The 25,867-nt window shown below is 58.6% G+C and overlaps 1 protein-coding gene across 1 annotated transcript in view; it reads left to right on the top strand.

Moving 5' to 3' along the window:
* Positions 1–1,337: 1,337 nt before the first annotated feature.
* LOC129134427 (tenascin-X-like) overlaps positions 1,338–25,867 on the top strand; it is a gene marked incomplete at its 3' end in the record, with an annotated part of 40,529 nt that continues 15,999 nt past the window's right edge. Inside the window, exons 1-21 of the mRNA XM_077192521.1 lie at positions 1,338–1,679; positions 2,871–3,098; positions 4,765–4,877; positions 5,857–6,010; positions 6,926–7,672; positions 8,789–8,878; positions 9,291–9,584; positions 10,487–10,840; positions 11,911–12,267; positions 12,605–12,955; positions 14,252–14,602; positions 15,569–15,919; positions 16,268–16,618; positions 17,445–17,819; positions 18,536–18,880; positions 19,155–19,514; positions 21,157–21,507; positions 22,190–22,549; positions 22,857–23,216; positions 24,801–25,175; positions 25,828–25,867. The exon at positions 25,828–25,867 is cut by the window's right edge and continues 302 nt beyond it. Of these exons, the coding sequence (XP_077048636.1) occupies positions 1,442–1,679; positions 2,871–3,098; positions 4,765–4,877; positions 5,857–6,010; positions 6,926–7,672; positions 8,789–8,878; positions 9,291–9,584; positions 10,487–10,840; positions 11,911–12,267; positions 12,605–12,955; positions 14,252–14,602; positions 15,569–15,919; positions 16,268–16,618; positions 17,445–17,819; positions 18,536–18,880; positions 19,155–19,514; positions 21,157–21,507; positions 22,190–22,549; positions 22,857–23,216; positions 24,801–25,175; positions 25,828–25,867 (6,545 nt within the window). The remainder of the gene's footprint in view (positions 1,680–2,870; positions 3,099–4,764; positions 4,878–5,856; positions 6,011–6,925; positions 7,673–8,788; positions 8,879–9,290; positions 9,585–10,486; positions 10,841–11,910; positions 12,268–12,604; positions 12,956–14,251; positions 14,603–15,568; positions 15,920–16,267; positions 16,619–17,444; positions 17,820–18,535; positions 18,881–19,154; positions 19,515–21,156; positions 21,508–22,189; positions 22,550–22,856; positions 23,217–24,800; positions 25,176–25,827) is intronic.

Here is a 25,867-nt window from a genome sequence, read left to right as displayed (position 1 = left end):
GTCTCACTGGTTTCTCTCACTGGTCTCACTGGTGTCACTGGGAGCCGTTCCCGCTCCCTTGTTTGGTTTCCATGGCAACGCCCCAAACACGGGCGGGGGCGGCTCCCCTGGGAGGGGCGGGGAGGGCGTGGCCCAGGCCCCGCCCCCGGCCCCGCCCCCCTCGGGCCACCCCGCCCGAGGCAGAGCGAGAAGGGAGCGGGACCGGCCGGAGGTGCTGGGAGAACTGGGGAGACTGGGGGGAACTGGGGGGACTGGGGGGACTGGGGGGGACTGGGAGGGACTGGGGGGACTGGGGGGACTGGGAGGGACTGGGAGAACTGGAGGGAACTGGGAGGGACTGGGGGCACTGATAGAACTGTGGGAAACTGGGGGAAATTGGGGGCACTGTGAGGGACTGGGAGGGACTGGGGGGCACTGGGAGGGTCTGGGGGAACTGGGGGGGACTGGGAGAACTGGGCAGGACTGGGCGGCACAGGAGGGTCTGGGGGAACTGGGGGAATTGGGGGCACTGGGAGGGACTGGGAGCACTGGGAGGGACTGGGGGGGACGGGGGGGAACTGGGGGGAACCGGGCGGTCACTGGGGGAAGCGGGAGGGGACTGGGAATGTACTGGGAGGAACTGGGGGGCACTGGGGGGCACTGGGGGGACTGGGGGAATCGCACCAGGGGGAATGGGGGGAACTGCGGCGCTGGGGGGACTGGGGGAACTGGGAATCACTGGGAGTTACTGGGGGGGTCCCTGGCGGTGACTGGGAGGTGCTGGCTCTGGGGTGTCTGTGTGTCACCAGCAATGTCCCCACAGGTGTCCCTGTGTCCCCCGCCATGTCCCTGTGTCCCCATGGGTGTCCCCATGGATGTCCCCGCCTGCTCACACCTGTGCCTGTGTCCCCCACAGGTGTCCCTGTGTCCCCCCCCACATGTCCCTGTGTCCCCATGGATGTCCCCATGGGTGTCCCCATGGATGTCCCTGCTTGCTGTCCCTGTGTCCCCCACAGGTGTCGCCACAGGTGTCCCTGTGTCCCCCCCCCATGTCCCTGTGTCCCCCCATGTGCCTGTCCCCCCAGGGATGTCCCCACAGGTGTCCCTGTGTCCTTTATTGGTGTCCCTGTGTCCCCATGGATGTCCCCACATGCTCATCCCGGTGCCTGTGTCCCCTAGCTGTCCCCACAGGTGTCCCTGTCTGTCCCCCCCCATGTCCCTGTGTCCCCCCCCATGTCCCCGTGTCCCCCCCGCCATGTCCCTGTGTCCTCTTCCATGTCCCCATGCCCCCCCCATGTCCCCATGCCTCCCCCATGTCCCTGTGTCCCCCCTCAGCTGTCGGCACGATGTCCCCTGGCGGTGTCCCCACGATGTCCCCTGGCGGTGTCCCCACGATGTCCCCTGGCGGTGTCCCCTCCGGGTGTCCCCATGTCCCCGTGTCCCGCTGCTTTCCCGCAGGACGATGCCGGTGACGCTGGAGCTGCGGCTGCTGCTGCTGGCGCTGGCGCTGCGGGGGGAGGCGGTGCCACCCCCCGTGTCCCCCCCGGTGTCGCCCCCGGTGTCCCCCCCGGTGTCCCCTGCCCCCGAGCCGTGCGCGGCGGCGCTGGCCGATGTGCTGAGGCGGCTGCGGGAGCTCGAGGGACACGTGCAGGCGCTCAGGGGACACTGCGGGGACAAGGGGGGACCCCAGGCCGGGACAGGTAACGGGGGACAAGGGGGGGACACCGGGGGGGGACACCGGGGGGGACAGGGAGGGCGAGGGGACATGGGGGACATGGGGGACATGGCAGAACACAAGGCTGGGACAGGTGACAGGGGACAAGGGGGGACACAGGGGAGCCCCAGGGTGGGACAGGGACACAGGGAGGGCAGGGGGACATGGGGGGCATTGGGGACATGGGGGACATTGGGGACATGAGGGGCATTGGGGACATGGGAGACATTGGGGACATTGGGGACATGGGGACAGTGAGGGGACAAGGGGGGACCCCAGGCCGAGACAGGTAACGGGGGACAAGAGGGGGACACGGGGGGGACAGGGAGCACAGGGAGGGCGAGGGGACATGGGGGACATTGGGGACATTGGGGACATGGGGGACACTGGGGACATGGGGGGACATGGCAGAACACGAGGCTGGGACAGGTGACAGGGGACAAGGGGGGGACACGGGGGAGCCCCAGGATGGGACAGGGACACAGGGAGGGCAGGGGGACACTGGGGACATGGGGGACATGGGGGACATTGGGGACATGGGGGACACTGGGGACATGGGGGGACATGGCAGAACACGAGGCTGGGACAGGTGACAGGGGACAAGGGGGGACACGGGGGAGCCCCAGGGTGGGACAGGGACACAGGGAGGGCAGGGGGACATTGAGGACATTGGGGACATTGGGGACATGGGGGGCATTGAGGACATGGGGGGCATTGGGGACATGGGGGACATGGGGGACATGGGGGTCATTGGGGACATGGGGGACATTGGGGACATGGGGGGCATTGGGGACATGGGGGACATGGGGGGCATTGGGGACATGGGGGACATTGGGGACATGGGGCTCATAGGGGCAGTGAGGGGACATGGCAGAACGTGAGGCTGGGACAGGTGACAGAGGTTGGTGACATGGAGGGGACACGGGGGCAGGGGAGAATGAGGGACAGGGGGGACACAGCGGGGCATGGGGGGCACTGTGGGGTCATTGGGGGTCACTGGGGGGGATCATTGGGGGGTCACTGGGGGGTCACTGGGAATCACTGGGGGGTCACTGGGGGATCATTTGGGGGTCACTGGGGGGTCATTGGGAATCATTGGGGGGTCACTGGGGGGGGGTCACTGGAGGGGGTCACTGGGGATCATTGGGGGTCCCCCCATTGTCCGTGTCACCCCCAGGCCGCTCGGTGCAGCTCTGTGCCCCCCCCGAGGGCGGTGGCTGCCCTTGCCCCGCCCCCTCCGGCGAGGCCCCGCCCCCGGCTCCGCCCCCCGCCGCGTGCCCCCGCGGCTGCAGCGACCAGGGCCGGTGCGAGCGCGGGCGCTGCCGCTGCTTCCCCGGCTGGAGCGGCCCCGACTGCGGCACCCCCGCCTGCCAGCCCGGCTGGGGCGGCGCCCGCTGCGACATCGGTGCGTCCCCAAGGTGCCCCCAAGGTGTCCCCAAGGTGTCCCTGCACTGTCCATCCCCTCAGTGCCCCATCCCAGGCTGTCCTCATCCCATGGGTGTTCCCATGGTGTCCCCAAGGTGTCCCCAAGGTGCCCCCGGGACCCCGCAGGGACCTCCCGCCTGCCCCACCCCTGACTGGGAGAGGAACCGGCTGCGACATCGCTGCCCCCAGTGTCCCCAGGGCCCCCCAGTGCTCCCCAGTGCCGCCACCCCAGCGCTGCCAGTGCCCCCCAGTGCCCCCAGTGCTCCCAGTGCTCCCAGTGCCCCCCAGTGCCCCCAGTGCTCCCAGTGCCCCCCAGTGCCCCCAGTGCCCCCAGTGCCCCCAGTGCCCCCCAGTGCCGCCACCCCAGCGCTGCCAGTATCCCCCAGTGCCCCTATTGCCCCCAGTGCCCCCCAGTTCCCCTCAGTGCCCCCCAGTGCCCCCCAGTGCCCCCAGTGCCCCTATTGCCCCCAGTGCCCCCCAGTTCCCCTCAGTGCCCCCAATGCCCCCAGTGCCACCACCCCAGCGCTGCCAGCGTCCCCCCTCGTCCCCTTCCATCCTGTGCATTCCCAGCTGTTCCCCAGTGCCCCTCGGGGCTCCCATCCCAGTGCTCCCAATGCCCCCCCGCTCCTCTCCCCACCCATGGGGGTTCCTGTGCCACCTCCGTGTGTCCCCAAGTGTCCCCATGTGCCACTGCTCAGTGGCTCCCTGTCACCCAGCCCTGAGTGGCCCCGTCCCGTCGTGGCCCCAGCACGTCACGGGGTGTTCCCAGCATGTGTCCATGCCCTGGATGCCAGGGTGTCCCCATGGTGTCCCCATGGTGTCCCCTGCATATGCCCCATCCCAGGGTGTCCCTGTGGTGTCCCCAGGGTGTCCCCATCCCATGGTGTCCCCTGCACTGTCCCCATGGTGTCCCTGCACTGTCCATCCCCTCAATGCCCCATCCCAGGGTGTCCCCATCCCATGGGTGTCCCCATGGTGTCCCCGTGGTGTCCCCATAGTGTCCCTGCACTGTCCATCCCCTGGATGCCCCATCCCAAGGTGTCCCTGCGGTGTCCCCATGGTGTCCCCTGGACTGTCCCATAGTGTCCCTGCACTGTCCATCATCCCTTGGATGCCCCATCCCAAGGTGTCCCCATGGTGTCCCCTGCACTGTCCCATAGTGTCCCTGCACTGTCCATCCCCTCAATGCCCCATCCCAGGGTGTCCCTGTGGTGTCCCCATCCCAGGGTGTCCCCATCCCACAGGTGTCCCCATAGTGTCCCTGCACTGTCCATCCCCTGGATGCCCCATCCCAGGATGTCCCCGTGGTGTCCCCATGGTGTCCCTGTGGTGTCCCCAGGGTGTCCCCATCCCAGGGTGTCCCCATGGTGTCCCCATGGTGTCCCTGTGGTGTCCCCATGGTGTCCCTGCACTCTCCATCCCCTCAATGCCCCATCCCAGGGTGTCCCCATGGTGTCCCTGTGGTGTCCCCGGGGTGTCCCCGTGGTGTCCCCAGGGTGTCCCTGTGGTGTCCCCATGGTGTCCCTGCACTGTCCATCCCCTGGATGCCCCATCCCAGGGTGTCCCCATGGTGTCCCCGTGGTGTCCCCGTGGTGTCCCCGTGGTGTCCCCGCGGTGTCCCCATGGTGTCCCTGCTGTCCCCTCAGAGGTGCCCTGGGTGACGCCACGCTTGGCCTCCCGCACGCCGACGTCCCTGCGCATCACCTGGCCCCAGCCCCTGGTCCCTCCTGATGGCTACCGGGTGACACTCGTGCCCCTGGTGAGCGGGGACACGTGGCGGTGGGACAGGGACAGGAGGGGACACAGCGGGGAACAGGGACATGGAAGGGCCAAGACCCCAGAGCCACCCGTGTGGCCACAATGGGAAGACCCCAACATGTCCCCAAATCATCCCCGTGTGTCCCCAAGGTGTCCTCAATGGTATCCCCTACGTGTCCCCCACAGCGTGTCCCAAACATGTGCATGCCCCTGGCATGTCCCCAGCGTGACCCCAGCATGTCCCAGCCTGTGCCCAGTGTGACCCCAGTGTGTCCCAGCCTGTCCCCAGCTTGTCCCCAGTGTGACCTCAGTGTGTCCCCAGTATGTCCCAGCCTGTCCCCAGTGTGTCCCAGCCTGTCCCCAGTGTGACCCCAGTGTGTCCCCAGTATGTCCCAGCCTGTCCCCAGTGTGTCCCAGCCTGTCCCCAGTGTGTCCCAAATATGTCCCAGCCTGTGTCCAGTGTGTCCTCACCTGTGTCCCCCATGTTCCCGGTGGTGTCTCCACCACGTTCCTGGTGTGTTCCCGTGGTGTCCCCAACGAGTCGCCACCCTGTCCTCACTGTGTCCCCAACATGTCTCCAATGTGTCCCTCAGGTTCCCAACACATTCCTAAGATATCCCCAGTGTGTCCTCAATGTGTCCCCAGTGTGTCCCCAGTGTGTCCTTTTGGTGTCCCCGTGGTTTCTCCCAGTCTGTCCCATGGTGTCCCCATGGTGTCCCCAGTGTCTCCCTGTGGTGTCCCCAGTGTGTCCCCAGTGTGTCCCTGTGGTGTCCCCATGGTGTCCCCATGGTGTCCCCAGTGTCTCCCTGTGGTGTCCCCACGGTGTCCCCAGTGTGTCCCTGTGCTGTCCCCATGGTGTCCCCAGTATGTCCCTGTGGTGTCCCCATGGTGTCCCCATGGTGTCCCCAGTGTGTCCCTGTGGTGTCCCCATGGTGTCTCCATGGTTCTCCCCCGTCCCCTCACTCTGTCCCTGTCCCCAGGATGACCCCGTGGCCATGACGACGCACGAGCTGCCCAGCTCTGCTGTCGCCTTCTCGGTGACAGGGCTGTCCCCAGGCCGCCCCTTCGAGCTGCTGGTCCAGGCCCGGAGGGGGCCACACCTGGGGGCACCCGGGGTCCTGCGTCTGCGCACAGGTGGGGACACCTGGGGACACCGTGGGGACACCTGGGGACACCGTGGGGACACCGTGGGGACAGGGCAGGGGTTGGGGAAACAGGAGTGGGGTCAGTGTGGGAATGGCATGGGGGTGAGGATGGAGAGAGGGTCCTGCACCTGCGCACAGGTGGGGACACCACAGGGACACCGTGGGGACACCTGGGGACACCACAGGGACACCTGGGGACACCTGGGGACAAGGCAACAGGCACAGACGTGGAGTTAGGGACACAGCAGGGACAGGAATGGGAGTGGGGATGGAAGGAAAGGTGTGGGCACAGTGGGTGGCATGGGGACAGGGACATGGGGACAGGGACAGTGGGAACGGGGATGGCACAGGGATGGGGACAGCGATGACATGGGGTCACCATGGGGACAGGGACAGCGACAGGACAAGGATGGGGTTGGGGCTGGCATGGGCATGGGGACAGGGATGAGAGGCATGGGGACAGGGACAGCACAGTGCCACCGTGAAGGGGACAGCCCAGGTGTGAGGTCAGGAATGGCACAGGAACAGCACAGTGCCACCATGAAGGGGACAGGGACAGGCCAGGTGTGAGGTCAGGAATGGCACAGGGACAGCACAGTGCCACATGGGGACAGGGACAGCCCAGGTGTGTGGTCAGGAATGGCACAGGGGTGGAAATGGCACAGAGATGGGGACAGTAGGGTGACAGTGTGGCATTGAACAGAGATGGGATGGCACAAGGATGGGGTTGGGGACAGCCAAGGGGGTGGGGACAAGGATGGGAACAGGGACAGGGGTGGCATGGGCATGGGTACAGGGGGTAACATGGACACGGGGACAGGGGTGGGGATGGCCCAGGGATCGGGACAGGGATGTCCCCAGTCTCTGTGACAGATTGGTGACATGGGTCCCCTTTGTTCCACAGCACTCATCCCGTCCGTGCCCCACCATGAGGGGTCCCCGGGGTCGCCTCAGGGCTCCCTGGGGTCCCCAGCAGTGGCACCATCAGCCCGAGGACCTCCAGAGTCCCCAGGGTCACTGGGCTCCCCAGGGTCACCGGTGTCACCCGTATCACCAGATTTGTCCTTGGGGTCACCTGGGTCTTTGGGGTCACCAGCAGCCCCCAAGGTTCCAGCATCTCCAGCAGCTCGAGGGTCCCTGGGATCCCCAGCACCCGCGAGGTCACCGGTGTCACCAGAATCCCCATGGTCACCCGTGTCACCAGAATCCCCATGGTCACCCGTGTCACCAGAATCCCCATGGTCACCGGTGTCACCAGAATCCCCAGGGTCACCGGTGTCACCAGAATCCCCAGGGTCACCAGCACCACCAGAATCCCCAGGGTCACCCGTGTCACCAGAATTCCCAGAGTCACCGGTGTCACCAGATTTCTCAGTGTCCCCAGAGTCCCCAGAGTCGCCAGGGTCCCCTCCACCCCCGTGGTCCCCAGCGTCCCCGTGGCCCCCCCTGTCCCCAGGCATCCCCTCCCTGCAGGACCTGGTGGCCCGGCTGTCCCCGTACAGTGGCTCCTTGCTCCAGCGTCTTGAGAGCCACCTCCGGGCCACCAACTTCCCTCTGCGTGGCAACCAGACCGTGCCAGGGGTGGCCCGAGCCATCCTGGCCTACATCCTGCGCCGGCACCCGAGCCTGGGGACAGGACAGGGACACACAGGTGGGTGTGGGGACACTGGGGACGGAGAGGGGGGAAAAAGAGGCCTCAGGGATGGGGGTACAAGGGAGGGACATCCTGCAGAGTGGAACAGGAGAGATGGGGAGAAAGGAACATCAGAGTGAGGGGAAGGCAGGGAGGAGGGAGTGGGGATGGTGGGACAGGGACAGGGAAGGGGCAGGGACAGGGAAGGCAGGGAGGAGGGAGTGGGGATGGTGGGACAGGGACAGGGACAGGGACGGGACAGGGACAGGGACAGGGAAAGGAAGGGGAAGAGACAGGGACAGGGAAAGGATGGGAAAGGGACAGGGACAGGGACAGGGACAGGGAAAGGACAGGGACAGGGAAGGGAACAGGGAAGGGACAGGGACAGGGAAAGGAGGGGGAAGGGACAGGGACAGGGACAGGGAAAGGACAGGGACAGGGACAGGGAAGGGAACAGGGAAGGGACAGGAACAGGGACAGGAACAGGGACAGGGACAGGGAAAGGACAGGGACAGGCACAGGGAAGGGAACAGGGAAGGGATAGGGACAGGAACAGGAACAGGGACAGGAACAGGGACAGGGACAGGGACAGGGACAGGGACAGGGTCAATGGTGGGGATGGGGCAGGGGAACAGGGAGGATGGGGAGAAAGGAACATCAGAGTGAGGGAATGCAGGGAGGTGGTTGGAGGGGTGAGGGGACAGGGGCAGGACAGGGACGGGACAGGGAAGGGAATTTCCAGGGATGGTGGGAATGAGGGGATGGGGAGTGGGACAGGACAGCAAAGGGACAGGGAAGGGACATTCCAGGGGAATGCAGGGAGGAGGGAGTGGGACAGGGACAGGACAGGGAAGGGGCATTCCAGGGATGGTGGGATGGAGGGGATGGGGAAGGGGAGAAAGGAACATCACAGTGAGGGGAATGCAGGGAGGAGGGAGTGGGACAGGGACAGGGAAGGGACATTCCAGGGAGGGTGGGATGGAGGGGATGGGGAGCAGGGGAGATGGGGAGGATGGGTGGAAGGGACATCCAGAGAAGGAGGAGGATAACAGGGACGAGGGGGAGGGACACCCTGGGGAGGGAAGTGAGAGGTGGGGTGGCAGGGATGTTCTGTAACGCACTCTCTGGGGGCAGGGGAAGGTGGAAACCAGGTGCCAGTGCTGGAATGGGGCGACTTGGACAGGATGAAGCTGACGGAGCCGTGGAGGGACGTGGGGAAAACAGGTACTGATGTGGGGGCTGATGGACGGGATGAGCTCAGGTGCTGGACTTGATGACCCTTGTGGGTTTCATCCAATTCAGAAGATTCTGGGATACCTGGGATGGATGGATGGATGGATGGATGGATGGATGGATGGATGGATGGATGGATGGATGGATGGATAGATGGATGGATGGATGGATGGATGGAAGGGATGGATGATGGATGGATGGATGGATGGGTGGATGGATGGACGGATGGCACATGGATTAGAGAGATGGAGAGACTGATGAATGGAGACATGAACGGAGGAGGGGATGGATGGAGAGATGGAGGGATAAGGGAGGGATAGATGGAGGGAGGGCTGGAGACATGGATGGCCATGTGAATGGACAGACAGATGCCTGTGCCCACACTGTTCCCACTCCATTGCAGCCAAAGCCGAGCCAGAAGAGCAGCGTCCATCCCGGCCAGTCCTGGGTGACCTCAGTGTCACCAGCGTCACCCCCAGCTCTGTGCAGCTGCACTGGAGCGTCCCCGAGGGCTCCTTTGACTCCTTCACGCTGCAGTTCCGGGATGCCCAGGGCCAGCCCCAGGCCCTGCCCATCGATGGCGGCTCCCGGTCGGTGACAGTGCCAGGGCTGTCCCCGTCCCACCGGTACCGCTTCCACCTCTACGGGCTGAGGGGTGAGAAGAGGATCGACCGTGTCTCCATTGATGTCATCACAGGTGAGGGTGGATGGATAGATGGGTGATGGATGGAGGGACCAACTTATCCCATCTCATCTCATCCCATCCTCACCTGCTATCAAGAACCCACTGACATCATCATTACCCATCACCATTGTTACCATCATCATGTCACCTATCATCCATCACCCATCCTTCTACCCAAACTGTGCCTGGTTTCCCCCAATCCCAAGTGCCAGCTTGGGGAGGGAGGAGGGGTAAAGGCATGGCGGGATGGATGGATGGATGGAGGGATGGATGGATGGATGAATGGATGGATGGATGGATGATGGATGGGTGGATGGATGGAGGATGGATGGATGGATGGATGGATGGATGGATGGATGGATGGATGATGGATGGATGGATGGAGGATGGATGGATGGATGGATGGATGGATGGATGGATGGATGGATGATGGATGGATGGAGGATGGATGGATGGATGGATGGATGGATGGATGGATGATGGATGGGTGGATGGATGGATGGAGGATGGATGGATGGATGGATGGATGGATGGATGGATGGAGGATGGATGGAGGATGGATGGATGGAGGATGGATGGATGGATGGATGAATGGATGGATGATGGATGGATGATGGATGGTGACTGTGATGGGTAATGATGGATGGTCTTGATAATGATGATGGTCAGTGGTGAATGGATGATGGGTGTTGGGGCAATTTTCTGGAGGTTTGATGCATCAAATCAGTGTTTTGGTGGCTGGACGATCCAAATGAGGGAGAAGTTAAAGAATCAATTGAAGCGAAAGGTGCCTGCAAAGAACTGTGCTTGAATGAATGAGTTGATGATGAAAGCCAGAATGAATGATCCAGGAGATGAAAGTGTGGATGGATGTTCAGATGGACATACCCATCACCCTCACCTCTCCATAGCAGCTGCAGAAGAGCCAGAGGAGCAGAACTTGCCTTCAGAGGAGCCCCATGAGAAATCCCAACCTGAGGCCCCCACATCTGAGGCACTCCCAGCACGGGCAGTGCTGGGGGAGCTGAGGGTCTCCAGTGTCAGCCCCAGCTCTGTGCAGCTGCACTGGAGCGTCCCCGAGGGCTCCTTTGACTCCTTCACGCTGCAGTTCCGGGATGCCCAGGGCCAGCCCCAGGCCCTGCCCATCGATGGCGGCTCCCGCTCGGTGACAGTGCCAGGGCTGTCCCCGTCCCAGCAGTACCGCTTCCACCTCTACGGGCTGAGGGGCAGGAAGAAGATCGACCATGTGTCCACCGAGGTCATGACAGGTGAGGGGAAGGGTCATGGGGGAGGGTGGGTAGATGGGTGGATGAACAATGATGGATGGGTAGGTGGAAAGATGGAGGGATCAAGGGATGGAGGATTGGGTGGGTTCAGGAAGAGGTGGAGATGCAGAAGTGGATGGATGGATGGATGGATGGATGGATGGATGGATGGATGGATGGATGGATGGATGAATGTATGGAGGGATGGATTTATGGATGGATGGATGGATGGATGGATGGATGGATGGATGGATGGATTTATGGATGGATGGATGAATGGATGGATGAATGGATGGATGGATGGATGGATGGATGGATGGATGGATGGATGGATGAATGGATGGATGGATGGATGGATGGATGGGTGGATGGATGGATGATGTTTGGAGGATTGCATGGATAGATGCATGGTTAAGGTGAGAGATGGATGCATGGATGGATGGATGGATGAATGAGCAGAAGAAGCGATGAGCAATGGGTGGATGATTGAAACTCGCTGGTGGCTCCTGGGCGAGTTAGCTGGTTGGGTAGATTGAAGGGTCGCGGGATGGTGGGGAATGCATGGACAGTGATGGATGAGATATCGATGGAGGGTGGCCTCCAGGGTGGATTGGGTGGATGGACGGTGAATGGACACGTGCTGGACAGGTGGGTACAGCTGAGCCCATGGCTGGTTGCTGCTCTGAGTGAGGGATGGTAGGGGAGCAGGGGTGTAAGTGTGTATTCAATCCACATTCCCATAGGATTGTATTCCAGGAGTGACTGCAGGAAACAGGATGGATGGATGAGTGAGTGGATGAAGATGGATAATGGATGGAAGCTGTTTGTCCGTGGTTTTCCATGTCAGAGCAGTGGGTGGGTAGCTGGATGACCCAATGCATGGTGAGATTAAAGAAGTTGAAGGAAAATGTGCGTGGTATGACCTGTAGTTACATGGATGGGTAAATGATGGGTGCAGGAATGAATAGTCCTGCAGATAAAAGTGTAAATGGAAGGATGTATGCATGGATTGGTGAGTGGGGGGATGGATGATTGGATGGACACAGGGATTGCCGTGCCATCATCCATTGCAGGCACAGAAGAGCCAGAGGAGATGCTCCTGCCTTCAGAGGAGCAAAAACATGAGAAACTTCAAACTGAGAGGCCCCCGCCTGAGGCCCCCATGGTGCAGGCGGTCCTGGGGGAGCTGAGAGTCTCCAGTGTCAGCCCCAGCTCTGTGCAGCTGCACTGGAGCGTCCCCGAGGGCTCCTTTGACTCCTTCACGCTGCAGTACCGGGATGCCCAGGGCCAGCCCCAGGCCCTGCCCATCGATGGCGGCTCCCGCTCGGTGACAGTGCCAGGGCTGTCCCCGTCCCACCGGTACCGCTTCCACCTCTACGGGCTGAGGGGCAGGAAGAAGATCGACCATGTGTCCACTGAGGCTGTGACAGGTGAGGGGAAGATCAGGAGGGGGAAGCGTGGGTGGATGTATGGATGAAGAAAAATGGATATATGGAGAGTTGGAGGGATGAAGGGATGGAGGAAAGGGTGATTGGAGGAAGGGATGGAGTGGTGGAGGGAAGGAGGAATACAGGGATGGGTGCGTGGATGGATGGCTGCATGGATGGATGGATGGAGGGATGGAGGGATGGCTTGATTCATGGATGGACGGGTGGATGGTTGCCAGAATGAATGCTCCAGAATATAGAAGTGTGGATGAAAGAGTGGCTTGGTAGGTGGTGCATGGGTGTTTGGATGGAAGCAGCCATGACCATGTCCTCTCCATAGGAGCTGCAGAAGAGCCAGAGGAACTGCCCCTGCCCTCAGAGGAACCGCAGGAGGAGAAACCCCAAACTGAGGCCCCCACATCTGAGGCCAGTCCAGCACTCAAAGACATGAGAGTGTCCAGTGTCAGCCCCAGCTCTGTGGGGCTGCACTGGAGCGTCCCCGAGGGCTCCTTTGACTCCTTCACGCTGCAGTTCCGGGATGCCCAGGGCCAGCCCCAGGCCCTGCCCATCGATGGCGGCTCCCGCTCGGTGACAGTGCCAGGGCTGTCCCCATCCCACCGGTACCGCTTCCACCTCTACGGGCTGAGGGGCAGGAAGAAGATTGACCGTGTCTCTATTGACATTATCACAGGTGAGATGCAAGGTCAGAGGGATGGATGGATGGATGGATGGATGGATGGATGGATGGATGGATGGATGGATGGATGGACGGACAGAAGATTGTCCATGGGAAATGGGGTTGGGAGGGATGGAGGCCTGGTGGGATGTGGGAAGAAAGAACGAGAGCTGTATATGGAATTGTGTGGGGGTTGTGATGATGGATGGATGGATGGATGGATGGATGGATGGATGGATGGATGCATGGATGGATGCATGGATGCATGGACGGATGAAAGATGGATGACGCATGGTTATTGTTGGGAGTGTTTTGACATCCTCAAATCAGTGGGTGTATAGTCTGATGACCCCATGCAGTGTGAGACTAAAGAAGGAGTTGAAGGAAACTGTTCATGGTATGACCTGTGGTTACCTGGATGGGTAGATAATAACTGCTGGAATTAAAGATCCAGGCAATGAAAGGAGAGATGGATGGATGGATGGATGGATGGATGGATGGATGGATGGATGGATGGATGGACAGATGGATGGATTGTTGGTAAGTGGGATGGACTTTTGGAAGGACACAGGCATTTCCATAGGCATCACTATCCCCTCTCCATCACAGCTGCAGAAGAGCCAGAGGAACTGCCCCTGCCCTCAGAGGAACCGCAGCATGAGAAACCCCAAACTGAGGCCCCCACATCTGAGGTCCCTCCACCACGGGCGGTGCTGGAAGAGCTGAGGGTCTCCAGTGTCAGCCCCAGCTCTGTGCAGCTGCACTGGAGCGTCCCCGAGGGCTCCTTTGACTCCTTCACGCTGCAGTACCGGGATGCCCAGGGCCAGCCCCAGGCCCTGCCCATCGATGGCGGCTCCCGCTCGGTGACAGTGCCAGGGCTGTCCCCGTCCCAGCGGTACCGCTTCCACCTCTACGGGCTGAGGGGCAGGAAGAAGATTATCCACGTTTCAACCGAAGTCATGACAGGTAATGGGGAAGGTCAAGAGAAAGAAGGGTGGGTGGATGTATGGATGAAGAATAATGGATATATGGAGATTTGGAGGGATGAAGGGATGGAGGAAAGGGTGACTGGAAGAAGGGATGGAGTGGTGGAGGGATGGCGGAATACAGGGATGGACGCATGGATGGAGGGATGGATGGACGGGTGGATGGATGGATGGGTGGATGTATGGACGGATGGATGGATGCATGGTGTGATGCATGGATGATGGATGGATGGTCCAGAATATGGAAGTGCAGATGAAAGAGTGGCTTGGTCGGTGGTGCATGGGTGTTTGGATGGAAGCAGCCATTAACATCCCCTCTCCATAGGAGCTGCAGAAGAGCCAGAGGATCTGCCCCTGCCCTCAGAGGAACCGCAGCATGAGAAACCCCAAACTGAGGCCCCCACATCTGAGGCCACTCCAGCCCTGGAGGAGCTGAGAATCTCCAGTGTCAGCCCCAGCTCTGTGGGGCTGCACTGGAGCGTCCCCGAGGGCTCCTTTGACTCCTTCACGCTGCAGTTCCGGGATGCCCAGGGCCAGCCCCAGGCCCTGCCCATCGATGGCGGCTCCCGCTCGGTGACAGTGCCAGGGCTGTCCCCATCCCACCGGTACCGCTTCCACCTCTACGGGCTGAGGGGCAGGAAGAAGATCGACCGTGTCTCTATTGACATTATCACAGGTGAGATGGAAGGTGAACGGGATGGATGGATGGATGGATGGATGGATGGATGGATGGATGGATGGATGGATGGATGGATGGAAGGAGAGATCCCACTCCCATTCCATCCCCATCTGTCAGTGAGCACCCACTGACTGGGGCACCATTCAATCAACCACGGACCCTTCCACTGGCCTGGTCACCAACATTTGATGTCCACTGTCATCATCATCATCATCATCATTATCATCATCATCATCATCCATCAGTTATCTGTCATTATCATCCATAATTTTTATCTCCCATCTATAACCACCACCATCGTCAATCATCATCATCATTCCTCAATCATCTTCCATCCATCCATTCTTCCCTCCACCCACTGATCATTCTTCATCCATCAAAGATGGATGGATGGATGGATGGATGGATGGTTTGATGGAAAAAAGATTGTCCACGGTAAATGCATTCAGCAGGGACAGAGGCCTGGAGGGATGTGCGAAGAAAGAACAAGAGCTGACATGGAATTGTGTGGGGGTTGTGAGGATGGATGGATGGATGGATGGATGGATGGATGGATGGACGGATGAGAGATCGATGACGCATGGTTATTGTTGGGAGTGTTTTGTTGGTGGTTTGACATCCTCAAATCAGTGGGTGTATAGTCTGATTAGCCAATGCAGTGTGAGACTAAAGAAGGAGTTGAAGGAAACTGTTCATGGTATGACCTGTGGTTACCTGGTAGATAATAACTGCTGGAATGAAAGGTCCAGGCGATGAAAGGACAGATGGATGGATGGATGGATGGATGGATGGATGGATGGATGGATGGATGGATGGATGGATTGATGGATGGATGGATGGATGGATGGATGGATGGATGGATGGATGGATGGATGGATGGATGGATTGTGGGTGGGATGTGGTGGGATGGACATTTGGAGGAATACAGGCATTTCCACTGGCATCACTATCCCCTCTCCATAGGAGCTGAAGAAGAGCCAGAGGAACTGCCCCTGCCCTCAGAGGAACCGCAGCATGAGAAACCCCAAACTGAGGCCCCCACATCTGAGGCCACTCCAGCACTGGAGGAGCTGAGGGTCTCCAGTGTCAGCCCCAGCTCTGTGCAGCTGCACTGGAGCGTCCCCGAGGGCTCCTTTGACTCCTTCACGCTGCAGTTCCGGGATGCCCAGGGCCAGCCCCAGGCCCTGCCCATCGATGGCGGCTCCCGCTCGGTGACAGTGCCAGGGCTGTCCCCGTCCCAGCGGTACCGCTTCCACCTCTACGGGCTGAGGGGCAGGAAGAAGATCGACCACGTTTCAACCGAGGTCATGACAGGTACAGGGGAAGATCAGGAGGAGGAAGGGTGGGAGGATGTATGGATGAAGAATAATGGATATATGGAGATTTGGAGGGATGAAGGGTTGGAGGGAAGGGTGATTGGAAGAAGGGATGGAGTGGTGGAGGGAAGGAGGAATACAGGGATGGATGGATGGATGGATGGATGGATGCATGCATGCATGGATGGATGATGGATGGAGGGAGGGATGGATGGATGGATGGATGATGGATGCATGATTGCCAGAATGAATGGTCCAGAGTATGGAAGTACGGATGAATGAGTGGCTTGGTCAGTGGTGGATGGATGTTTGGATGGAAGCAGCCATGACCATGCCCTCTCCATAGGAGCTGCAGAAGAGCCAGAGGAACTGCCCCTGCCCTCAGAGGAACCGCAGGAGGAGAAACCCCAAACTGAGGCCCCCACATCTGAGGCCACTCCAGCACTGGAAGAGCTGAGAGTGTCCAGTGTCAGCCCCAGCTCTGTGCAGCTGCAGTGGAGCGTCCCCGAGGGCTCCTTTGACTCCTTCACGCTGCAGTTCCGGGATGCCCAGGGCCAGCCCCAGGCCCTGCCCATCGATGGCGGCTCCCGCTCGGTGACAGTGCCAGGGCTGTCCCCGTCCCACCGGTACCGCTTCCACCTCTACGGGCTGAGGGGCAGGAAGAAGATCGACCGTGTCTCTATTGACATTATCACAGGTGAGATGGAAGGTGAACGGGATGGATGATGGATGGATGGATGGATGGATGGATGGATGGATGGATGGATGGATGGAGTGATGGTTGATGGATGGATGGATGGATGGATGGATGGATGGATGGATGGATGGATGGACGGACAGATGGATAGATGGATGGATGGAGTGATGGTTGATGGATGGATGGATGGATGGATGGATAATGGATGGATTATGGATGGAAGGATGATGGATGGATGGATGGATGGATGGATGGATGGATGGATGGATGGATGGATGGATGGATGGATGGATGATGGATGGATGATGGATGGATGATGGAGGGATGGATGGATGGATGGATGGATGGATGGATGGATGGATGGATGAGGGATGGATGGATGGATGGATGAGGGATGGATGGATGGATGGATGGATGGATGGATGGATGGATGGATGGATGGATGAGGGATGGATGGATGGATGGATGGATGGATGGATGGATGGATGGATGATGGATGGATGGATGGATGGATGGATGGATGGATGGATGGATGATGGATGGATGGATGGTTCCTGCCATCCAGATACGTATCTTCATGAACAGAAGCTTGTCCATGTGAAGTGGGAGCTGGGCGGGGTGGAGGCAATGGGGGAATGTGGAGGCAAGGCGATGATGGTAGTATTGGGTGGGGGTTTGGGTTGGCTGTTGGGTGGCTGGTGGGATGGACAGATGATGGATGGATGGCAGTGATGGGCAATGGGTGGGGGCATGGTTGGGTAGATGGTGGATGGACACATGGATGAACACATGGACAGCCACACCCACCACTGTCCCCTCTGCACAGCAGCCACAGGCGAGCCAGAGGAGCCACCCGCCCCCTCAGAAGAGCCCCAGACTGAAGCCCCGCCATCTGAGGACAACCAACCTGAGCAGCCCCAAACTGAGGTTCCCCCGGCACGGGCGGTGCTGGAAGAGCTGAGAGTGTCCAGTGTCAGCCCCAGCTCTGTGCAGCTGCACTGGAGCGTCCCCGAGGGCTCCTTTGACTCCTTCACGCTGCAGTTCCGGGATGCCCAGGGCCAGCCCCAGGCCCTGCCCATCGATGGCGGCTCCCGCTCGGTGACAGTGCCAGGGCTGTCCCCGTCCCACCGGTACCGCTTCCACCTCTACGGGCTGAGGGGAGGCAAAAGGATTGGCCGAGTCTCCACCGACACGGTCACAGGTGAGGGGCAAGGTCAGAGGGATGGAGGGATCACAAAATGGAGGCATCGAGGGATCCCATGCCCATCACACACCCGCCAGCGAGCAGCCATTGACTCAGCACCATGGGGTCAACCTTCAACCCTTCCACCAACCTATTGACCAGCACCTTCCATCATCCATCATCCACCATCAGCAGCAGCAACCACCAATTGTCCATTGTCATCCATCATCTCCCTCTACCATGAATCACCATCACCATCATCCATCAATTGTCCATTGTCATCCATCATCTCCCTCTACCATGAATCACCATCACCATCATCCATCAATTATCCTTCATCCATGTGTCCTGCCATGCTTCCCTCATCCTCTGTCCATCAAGGATGTATTTAATGATTGATGAATGATAGGTTTTCCATGGAAAAGAAGGGTGGGAATCTTGAAGGCATGGCGAAATGTGATAAAATAGAGTCAGAGTGGCTGATGTGGAACTGTATAGGGGGTTGTGTTATATGTTGGGTATGTGATGGGAAGAATGGATGGATGGATGGATGGATGGATGGATGGATGGATGGATGGATGGATGGATGGATGGATGGATGGATGGATGCATGGATGGATGGATGGATGGATGGATGGATGATCCAATGGATGGACACATGGGTGAAGTGAGCGATGGACTTTTGGAGGAACATATGTATGACTATGCCCGTTACCATCTTGTCTCCAATGCAGCCAGCGAAGAACCCCTGCCCTCAGAGGAGCCCCAACAGGAGAAGCCCAAAACTGAGTCCCCGGCATCTGAGGCACTCCCAGCACGGGCAGTGCTGGGGGAGCTGAGAGTCTCCAGTGTCAGCCCCAGCTCTGTGCAGCTGCACTGGAGCGTCCCCGAGGGCTCCTTTGACTCCTTCCTGCTGCAGTACCGGGATGCCCAGGGCCAGCCCCAGGCCCTGCCCATCGATGGCGGCTCCCGCTCGGTGACGGTGCCAGGGCTGTCCCCTTCCCAGTGGTACCGCTTCCACCTCTGTGGTTTGCAGGGAAGGAAGAAGATTGACCGTGTGTCCACCGATGTCATGACAGGTAAGGGGGAAGGAAGGGTAGGTGGATGTATTGATGCAGAATAATGGATATATGGAGACAGGGAGAGATGAAGGGATGGAGGAATGGGTGATTGTAGGAAGGGATGGAGTGGTGGACGACAGGATGGATGGATGGATGGAGGGATAGATAGATCATGGATGCCAGAATGAATGTTCCAGAGTATGAAAATGTGGATAAGTGGCTGGATGGGTAGGTTGGTAGGTGGGGGACGGTTATTATGATGAAAGTACCCATGACCATCCCCTCTCCATAGCAGCTGCAGAAGGGCCAGAGGAACTGTCCCTGCCCTCAGAGGAACCTCAGCATGGGAAACCCCAAACTGAACCCCCCACATCTGAGGCCACTCCAGCACGGGCAGTGCTGGAAGAGCTGAGGGTCTCCAGTGTCAGCCCCAGCTCTGTGCAGCTGCACTGGAGCGTCCCCGAGGGCTCCTTTGACTCCTTCACGCTGCAGTTCCGGGATGCCCAGGGCCAGCCCCAGGCCCTGCCCATCGATGGCGGCTCCCGCTCGGTGACAGTGCCAGGGCTGTCCCCGTCCCACCGGTACCGCTTCCACCTCTACGGGCTGAGGGGCAGGAAGAAGATCGACCATGTGTCCACCGAGGTCATGACAGGTACAGGGGAAGATCAGGAGGGGGAAGGGTGGGTGGATGTATGGATGAAGAATAATGGATATATATGGAGAGTTGGAGGGATGAAGGGTTGGAGGAAAGGGTGATTGGAGGAAGGGATGGAGTGGTGGATGGAAGGAGAAGGCAGGGATGGATGTGTGGATGGATGCATGGATGGATGGATGGATGGATGGATGGATGGATGGATGGATGGATGGATGGACAGATGGATGATCCCATGGATGGACATGGGTGAATGGATGAATGGCTGATCTCTGGTGGGATGGACATTTGGAGGGACACATGTATGACTATGCCCATTTCCATCCTTTATCCAATGCAGCCAGCGAAGAACCCCTGCCCTCAGAGGAGCCCCAACAGGAGAAACCCCAAACTGAGTCCCCGGCATCTGAGGCACTCCCAGCACGGGCGGTGCTGGAAGAGCTGAGAGTCTCCAGCGTCACCCCCAGCTCTGTGCAGCTGCACTGGAGCGTCCCCGAGGGCTCCTTTGACTCCTTCACGCTGCAGTTCCGGGATGCCCAGGGCCAGCCCCAGGCCCTGCCCATCGATGGCGGCTCCCGCTCGGTGACAGTGCCAGGGCTGTCCCCGTCCCAGCGGTACCGCTTCCACCTCTACGGGCTGAGGGGAGGCAAAAGGATTGGCCGAGTCTCCACCGACACGCTCACAGGTGAGGGGCAAGGTCAAAGGGATGGAGGGATCACAAAATGGAGGCATCGAGGGATCCCATGCCCATCGCACACCCCCCAGCGAGCGGCCATTGACTCAGCACCATGGGGTCCACCTTCAACACTTCCACCAACCTATTGACCAGCACCTCCCATCATCCATCATCCACCATCAGCAGCAGCAACCATCAATTGTCCATAATCATCCCTCATCTCCCTCTTCCATGAATCGCCATCACCGTCATCCATCAATTATCCTGCATCCATGTATCCTGCCATGCTTCCCTCATCCTCTGTCCATAAAGGATGGATTGAATGATGGAGGAGTCGAAGATTGTCCATGGGAAATGGGGGTGGGAAGGGTAAAGGCAGGTTAAATGTGATAAGAAAGAGACAGAGAGGTGGAGGTGAAAATGTGTACGGGTTGTATTGGATGTTGGGTGTGTGATGGGAAGAATGGATGGATGGATGGATGGATGGATGGATGGATGGATGGATGGATGGACGGACAGTGGATTTATGGATGTGTCGGTGGCTGGTTTGTGTACTGGGTTTTGGAGGTGCAAGGCAATGAGAGTGTAGGTGGAGGACTGGATTCAAGGACTGACTGAAGGAAACAAGATGGATAAAGATTGATGATGTACGAGGTTTTTTAGGGCAGATTGACTTTTGTCCGATAATGCAGATCAGATAGGTGGTTGGGTAGTTGGATGATCAATTGGAGGGTGAGATTAAAGAAGAAGTTGAATGAAAAATTGTGTGAAAAGAAATATGACGGGATGGATGGAGGGAGGGCTGGATGGATGGACAGATGGATGGATGGATGGATGGATGGATGCATGGTGTGATGGAGGGATGGATGGATGGTCCGGAATATGGAAGTGCGGATGAATGAGTGGGTTGGTCGGTGGTGGATGGGTGTTTGGATGGAAGCAGCCATTAACATCCCCTCTCCATAGGAGCTGCAGAAGAGCCAGAGGAACTGCCCCTGCCCTCAGAGGAACCGCAGCATGAGAAACCCCAAACTGAGGCCCCCACATCTGAGGCCACTCCAGCACTCAAAGACATGAGAGTGTCCAGTGTCAGCCCCAGCTCTGTGCAGCTGCACTGGAGCGTCCCCGAGGGCTCCTTTGACTCCTTCACGCTGCAGTACCGGGATGCCCAGGGCCAGCCCCAGGCCCTGCCCATCGATGGCGGCTCCCGCTCGGTGACAGTGCCAGGGCTGTCCCCGTCCCACCGGTACCGCTTCCACCTCTACGGGCTGAGGGGCAGGAAGAAGATCGACCATGTGTCCACCGAGGTCATGACAGGTGAGGGGGGAGAAAGGGTGGGTGGATATATGGATGCAGAATAATGGATATATTCACAGATTGAGGGATGAAGGGTTGGAGGAAGGGAAGGAGTGGTGGAGGGATGGATGGATGGATGGATGGATGGATGCATGGATGGATGCATGGATGGATGGATGGATGGAGGATGGATGGATGGATGGATGGATGGATGGATGGATGGATGGATGGATGGATGGATGGACGGACAGCAGATTTATGGATGTGTCAGTGCCTGGTTTGTGTCCCGGGTTTGGAAGGTGCCTGGCAACAGGAATTTGCATGTTGGATTGGATTCAAGGACTGACTGAGGAAAACAGGACAGATGAAGGCAGATGATGCATGATGATTGTTAGGGCAGATTGATGGTTGTTTGGCAGGGCAGATCAGATCGTTGGGTGAGTAGTCGGATGATCAAATGTAGGTTGAGATTAAAGAAGGAGTTGAAGTACAAAGTGTTTGAAAAGAAAATATGATGGGATGCATGGATGGATGGATGGATGCATGGATGGATGCATGGGTGGATGCATGGATGGATGGACACATGGAAGTATGCTTTGCAGAATGAATGGTCCAGATTATGGAAGTGCAGATGAAAGAGTGGGTTGGTAGGTGGTGGATGGATGTTTGGATGGAAGCAGCCATTAACGTCCCCTCTCCAAAGGAGCTGCAGAAGAGCCAGAGGAACTGCCCGTGCCCTCAGAGGAACCGCAGCATGAGAAACCCCAAACTGAGGCCCCCACATCTGAGGCCACTCCTGCACGGGCAGTGCTGGGGGAGCTGAGAGTGTCCAGTGTCAGCCCCAGCTCTGTGCAGCTGCACTGGAGCGTCCCCGAGGGCTCCTTTGACTCCTTCACGCTGCAGTACCGGGATGCCCAGGGCCAGCCCCAGGCCCTGCCCATCGATGGCGGCTCCCGCTCGGTGACAGTGCCAGGGCTGTCCCCGTCCCACCGGTACCGCTTCCACCTCTACGGGCTGAGGGGCAGGAAGAAGATCGACCATGTGTCCACCCAGGCTGTGACAGGTAAGGGGGGAGAAAGGGTGGGTGGATGTAAGGATGCAGAAAAATGGATATATGGAGAGATGGAGGGAAACAGGGTTGGAGGAAGGGATGGAGTGGTGGAGGGATGGAGGAATACAGGGATAGATGGATGGATGGATGGATGGATGGATGGATGGATGGATGGATGGATGGATGGATGAATGGATGGATGGGTGGATGATTGCCAGAATGAATGGTCCAGAATATGGAAGTGCGGATGAATGAGTGGCTTGGTCAGTGGTGGATGGGTGTTTGGATGGAAGCAGCCATGACCATCCCCTCTCCATAGGAGCTGCAGAAGAGCCAGAGGAACTGCCCCTGCCCTCAGAGGAACCGCAGCATGAGAAACCCCAAACTGAGGCCCCCACATCTGAGGTCCCTCCACCACGGGCGGTGCTGGAAGAGCTGAGGGTCTCCAGTGTCACCCCCAGCTCTGTGCAGCTGCACTGGAGCGTCCCCGAGGGCTCCTTTGACTCCTTCACGCTGCAGTTCCGGGATGCCCAGGGCCAGCCCCAGGCCCTGCCCATCGATGGCGGCTCCCGCTCGGTGACAGTGCCAGGGCTGTCCCCGTCCCACCGGTACCGCTTCCACCTCTACGGGATTCACAGAGGGAAAAGGATTGACCACGTTTCCATCGATATCAGCACAGGTGAGAGGGACAGTCAGAGGAAAGATGGGATGAGAGATGGACGGAGGGAAACAGGGTAGAGGCACAAATGGGTGGATGAATCCAGGGTTTCCATATCCCCATCCCACATCAAGCACTTTTCTAGTCTGACATCATCCAGTCAAACATCAACCCTTCCACTGACCTGTTGAACAAAACCCTCCATCATCCATCATTATCATCGTCATCCGTCATCATGATTCATCATCATCATCAACTATCAACTATGCACGACCCTCAGTAATATCCATTATCACCATCAATCATCATCACCATCATCATCATCATGATTTTCTATCCATGAAGGATGAACAAGTGAATGGTTTTACAGATTCCGGTCTGAGTGTTGGGTGGGTCCTGTCCAAATTGAAGGAAGTAGTTGGATGGGTTGATGGGTGGTTGGGAAGGTGGGATGGATGGATGGATGGATGGATGGATGGATGGATGGATGGATGGATGGATGGATGGATGGATGGATGGATGGATGAACGGGATGGATGGATGGATGGATGATGGATGGATGGATGGATGGGTGGATGGATGGATGGATGGATGATGGATGGATGGATGGATGGATGAACGGGATGGATGGATGGATGGATGATGGATGGATGGATGGATGGATGGATGGATGGATGGATGGATGGATGGATGAACGGGATGGATGGATGGATGGATGATGGATGGATGGATGGATGGGTGGATGGATGGATGGATGGATGATGGATGGATGGATGATGGATGGATGGATGGATGGATGGATGGATGGATGATGGATGGATGGATGGATGGATGGATGGATGGATGGATGGATGATGGATGGATGGAAGATGGATGGATGGATGGATGGATGGATGGATGGATGGATGGATGGATGGATGGATGGATGATGGATGGATGGATGGATGAACGGGATGGATGGATGGATGGATGGATGGATGGATGATGGATGGAGGGATGGATGGATGGGTGGATGGATGGATGGATGGATGGGTGGATGGATGGATGATGGATGGATGGATGGATGGATGGACGGATGGATGGATGGATGGACGGACGGACGGATGGATGGATGGATGGATGGATGGATGGATGATGGATGGAGGGATGGATGGATGATGGATGGATGGATGGATGGATGGGTGGATGGATGGACGGACGGAGGGATGGATGGATGGATGGATGGATGGATGGATGGATGGATGATGGATGGATGGATGGATGATGGATGGATGGATGGATGGATGGATGGATGGATGGATGGATGGATGGATGATGGATGGATGGATGGTTCCTGCCATCCAGATACATATCTTGATGAACAGAAGCTTGTCCATGTGAAGTGGGAGCTGGGAGGGGTGGAGGCAATGGGGGAATGTGGAGGCAAGGAGATGATGGTAGTATTGGGTGGGGGTTTGGGTTGGCTGTTGGGTGGCTGGTGGGATGGACAGATGATGGATGGATGGCAGTGATGGACCATGGGTGGGGGCAAGGTTGGGTAGATGATGGATGGACACATGGATGAACACATGGACAGCCACACCCACCACTGTCCCCTCTGCACAGCAGCCACAGGCGAGCCAGAGGAGCCACCCGCCCCCTCAGAAGAGCCCCAGACTGAAGCCCTGCCATCTGAGGACAACCAACCTGAGCAGCCCCAAACTGAGGCCCCTCCTGCACGGGCGGTGCTGGAAGAGCTGAGGGTCTCCAGCATCACCCCCAGCTCTGTGCAGCTGCACTGGAGCGTCCCCGAGGGCTCCTTTGACTCCTTCACGCTGCAGTTCCGGGATGCCCAGGGCCAGCCCCAGGCCCTGCCCATCGATGGCGGCTCCCGCTCGGTGACAGTGCCAGGGCTGTCCCCGTCCCACCGGTACCGCTTCCACCTCTACGGGCTGAGGGGAGGCAAAAGGACCGACCGAGTCTCCACTGACATTGTGACAGGTGAGGGGGAAGGTCAGTAAGTGAAAGGGTTGGAGAGGTGGCTGTAAGGATGGAGAGATCAAAGGATCCCACACCAATCCCGCCCCTTCCGGCCATTCGGTACCCACTGACACCAGCATCATCCAATCGACCGCTGACCCTTCCGCTGGCCTATCAGCCAACACTCAGCATCATCCTTTGTCATCATCATGAATTAATTGGATAGATCATCCATTATCTGTCCATCACCAATCACCGATCCCTCCATTCCTAGGTGGCTCCACTTCTCCCCAGTTTCCCAACTTGGTAGTGGAGGATGTGTGGAAGTGTTAGCAAGGTAGAGAGATTAATGGATGGACAGACGGACGGACGGATGGATGGATGGATGGATGGATGGATGGATGATGGATCGATGGATAGATGAATGATTGTGTTGATAATGATGATGATTGTGGTGATGACTGGATGATGATTATGGGTGATGGAAGATGGATGAACAATGGATGGTGCACGGACAATGGAATAGCAGTGGATGGACAGTGGATGGATGGATGGATGGATGGATGGATGGATGGATGGATGGATGATGGATGGATGGATGGATGGATGGATGATAGACTAGTTGATGGACAAGGAAATGCCCAAGCCCATCATTATTGTCTCTCCATCACAGCTGCAGCCAAGGCAGAGGAGCTGCCCCTGACCTCTGAGGA

Source organism: Agelaius phoeniceus, chromosome 34 (assembly GCF_051311805.1).
Source record: "Agelaius phoeniceus isolate bAgePho1 chromosome 34, bAgePho1.hap1, whole genome shotgun sequence".
Taxonomy (NCBI): Eukaryota; Metazoa; Chordata; class Aves; order Passeriformes; family Icteridae; genus Agelaius; species Agelaius phoeniceus.
Note: the sequence above shows the minus strand (reverse complement) of the source record. Positions and strands in the feature narration are given on the sequence as shown.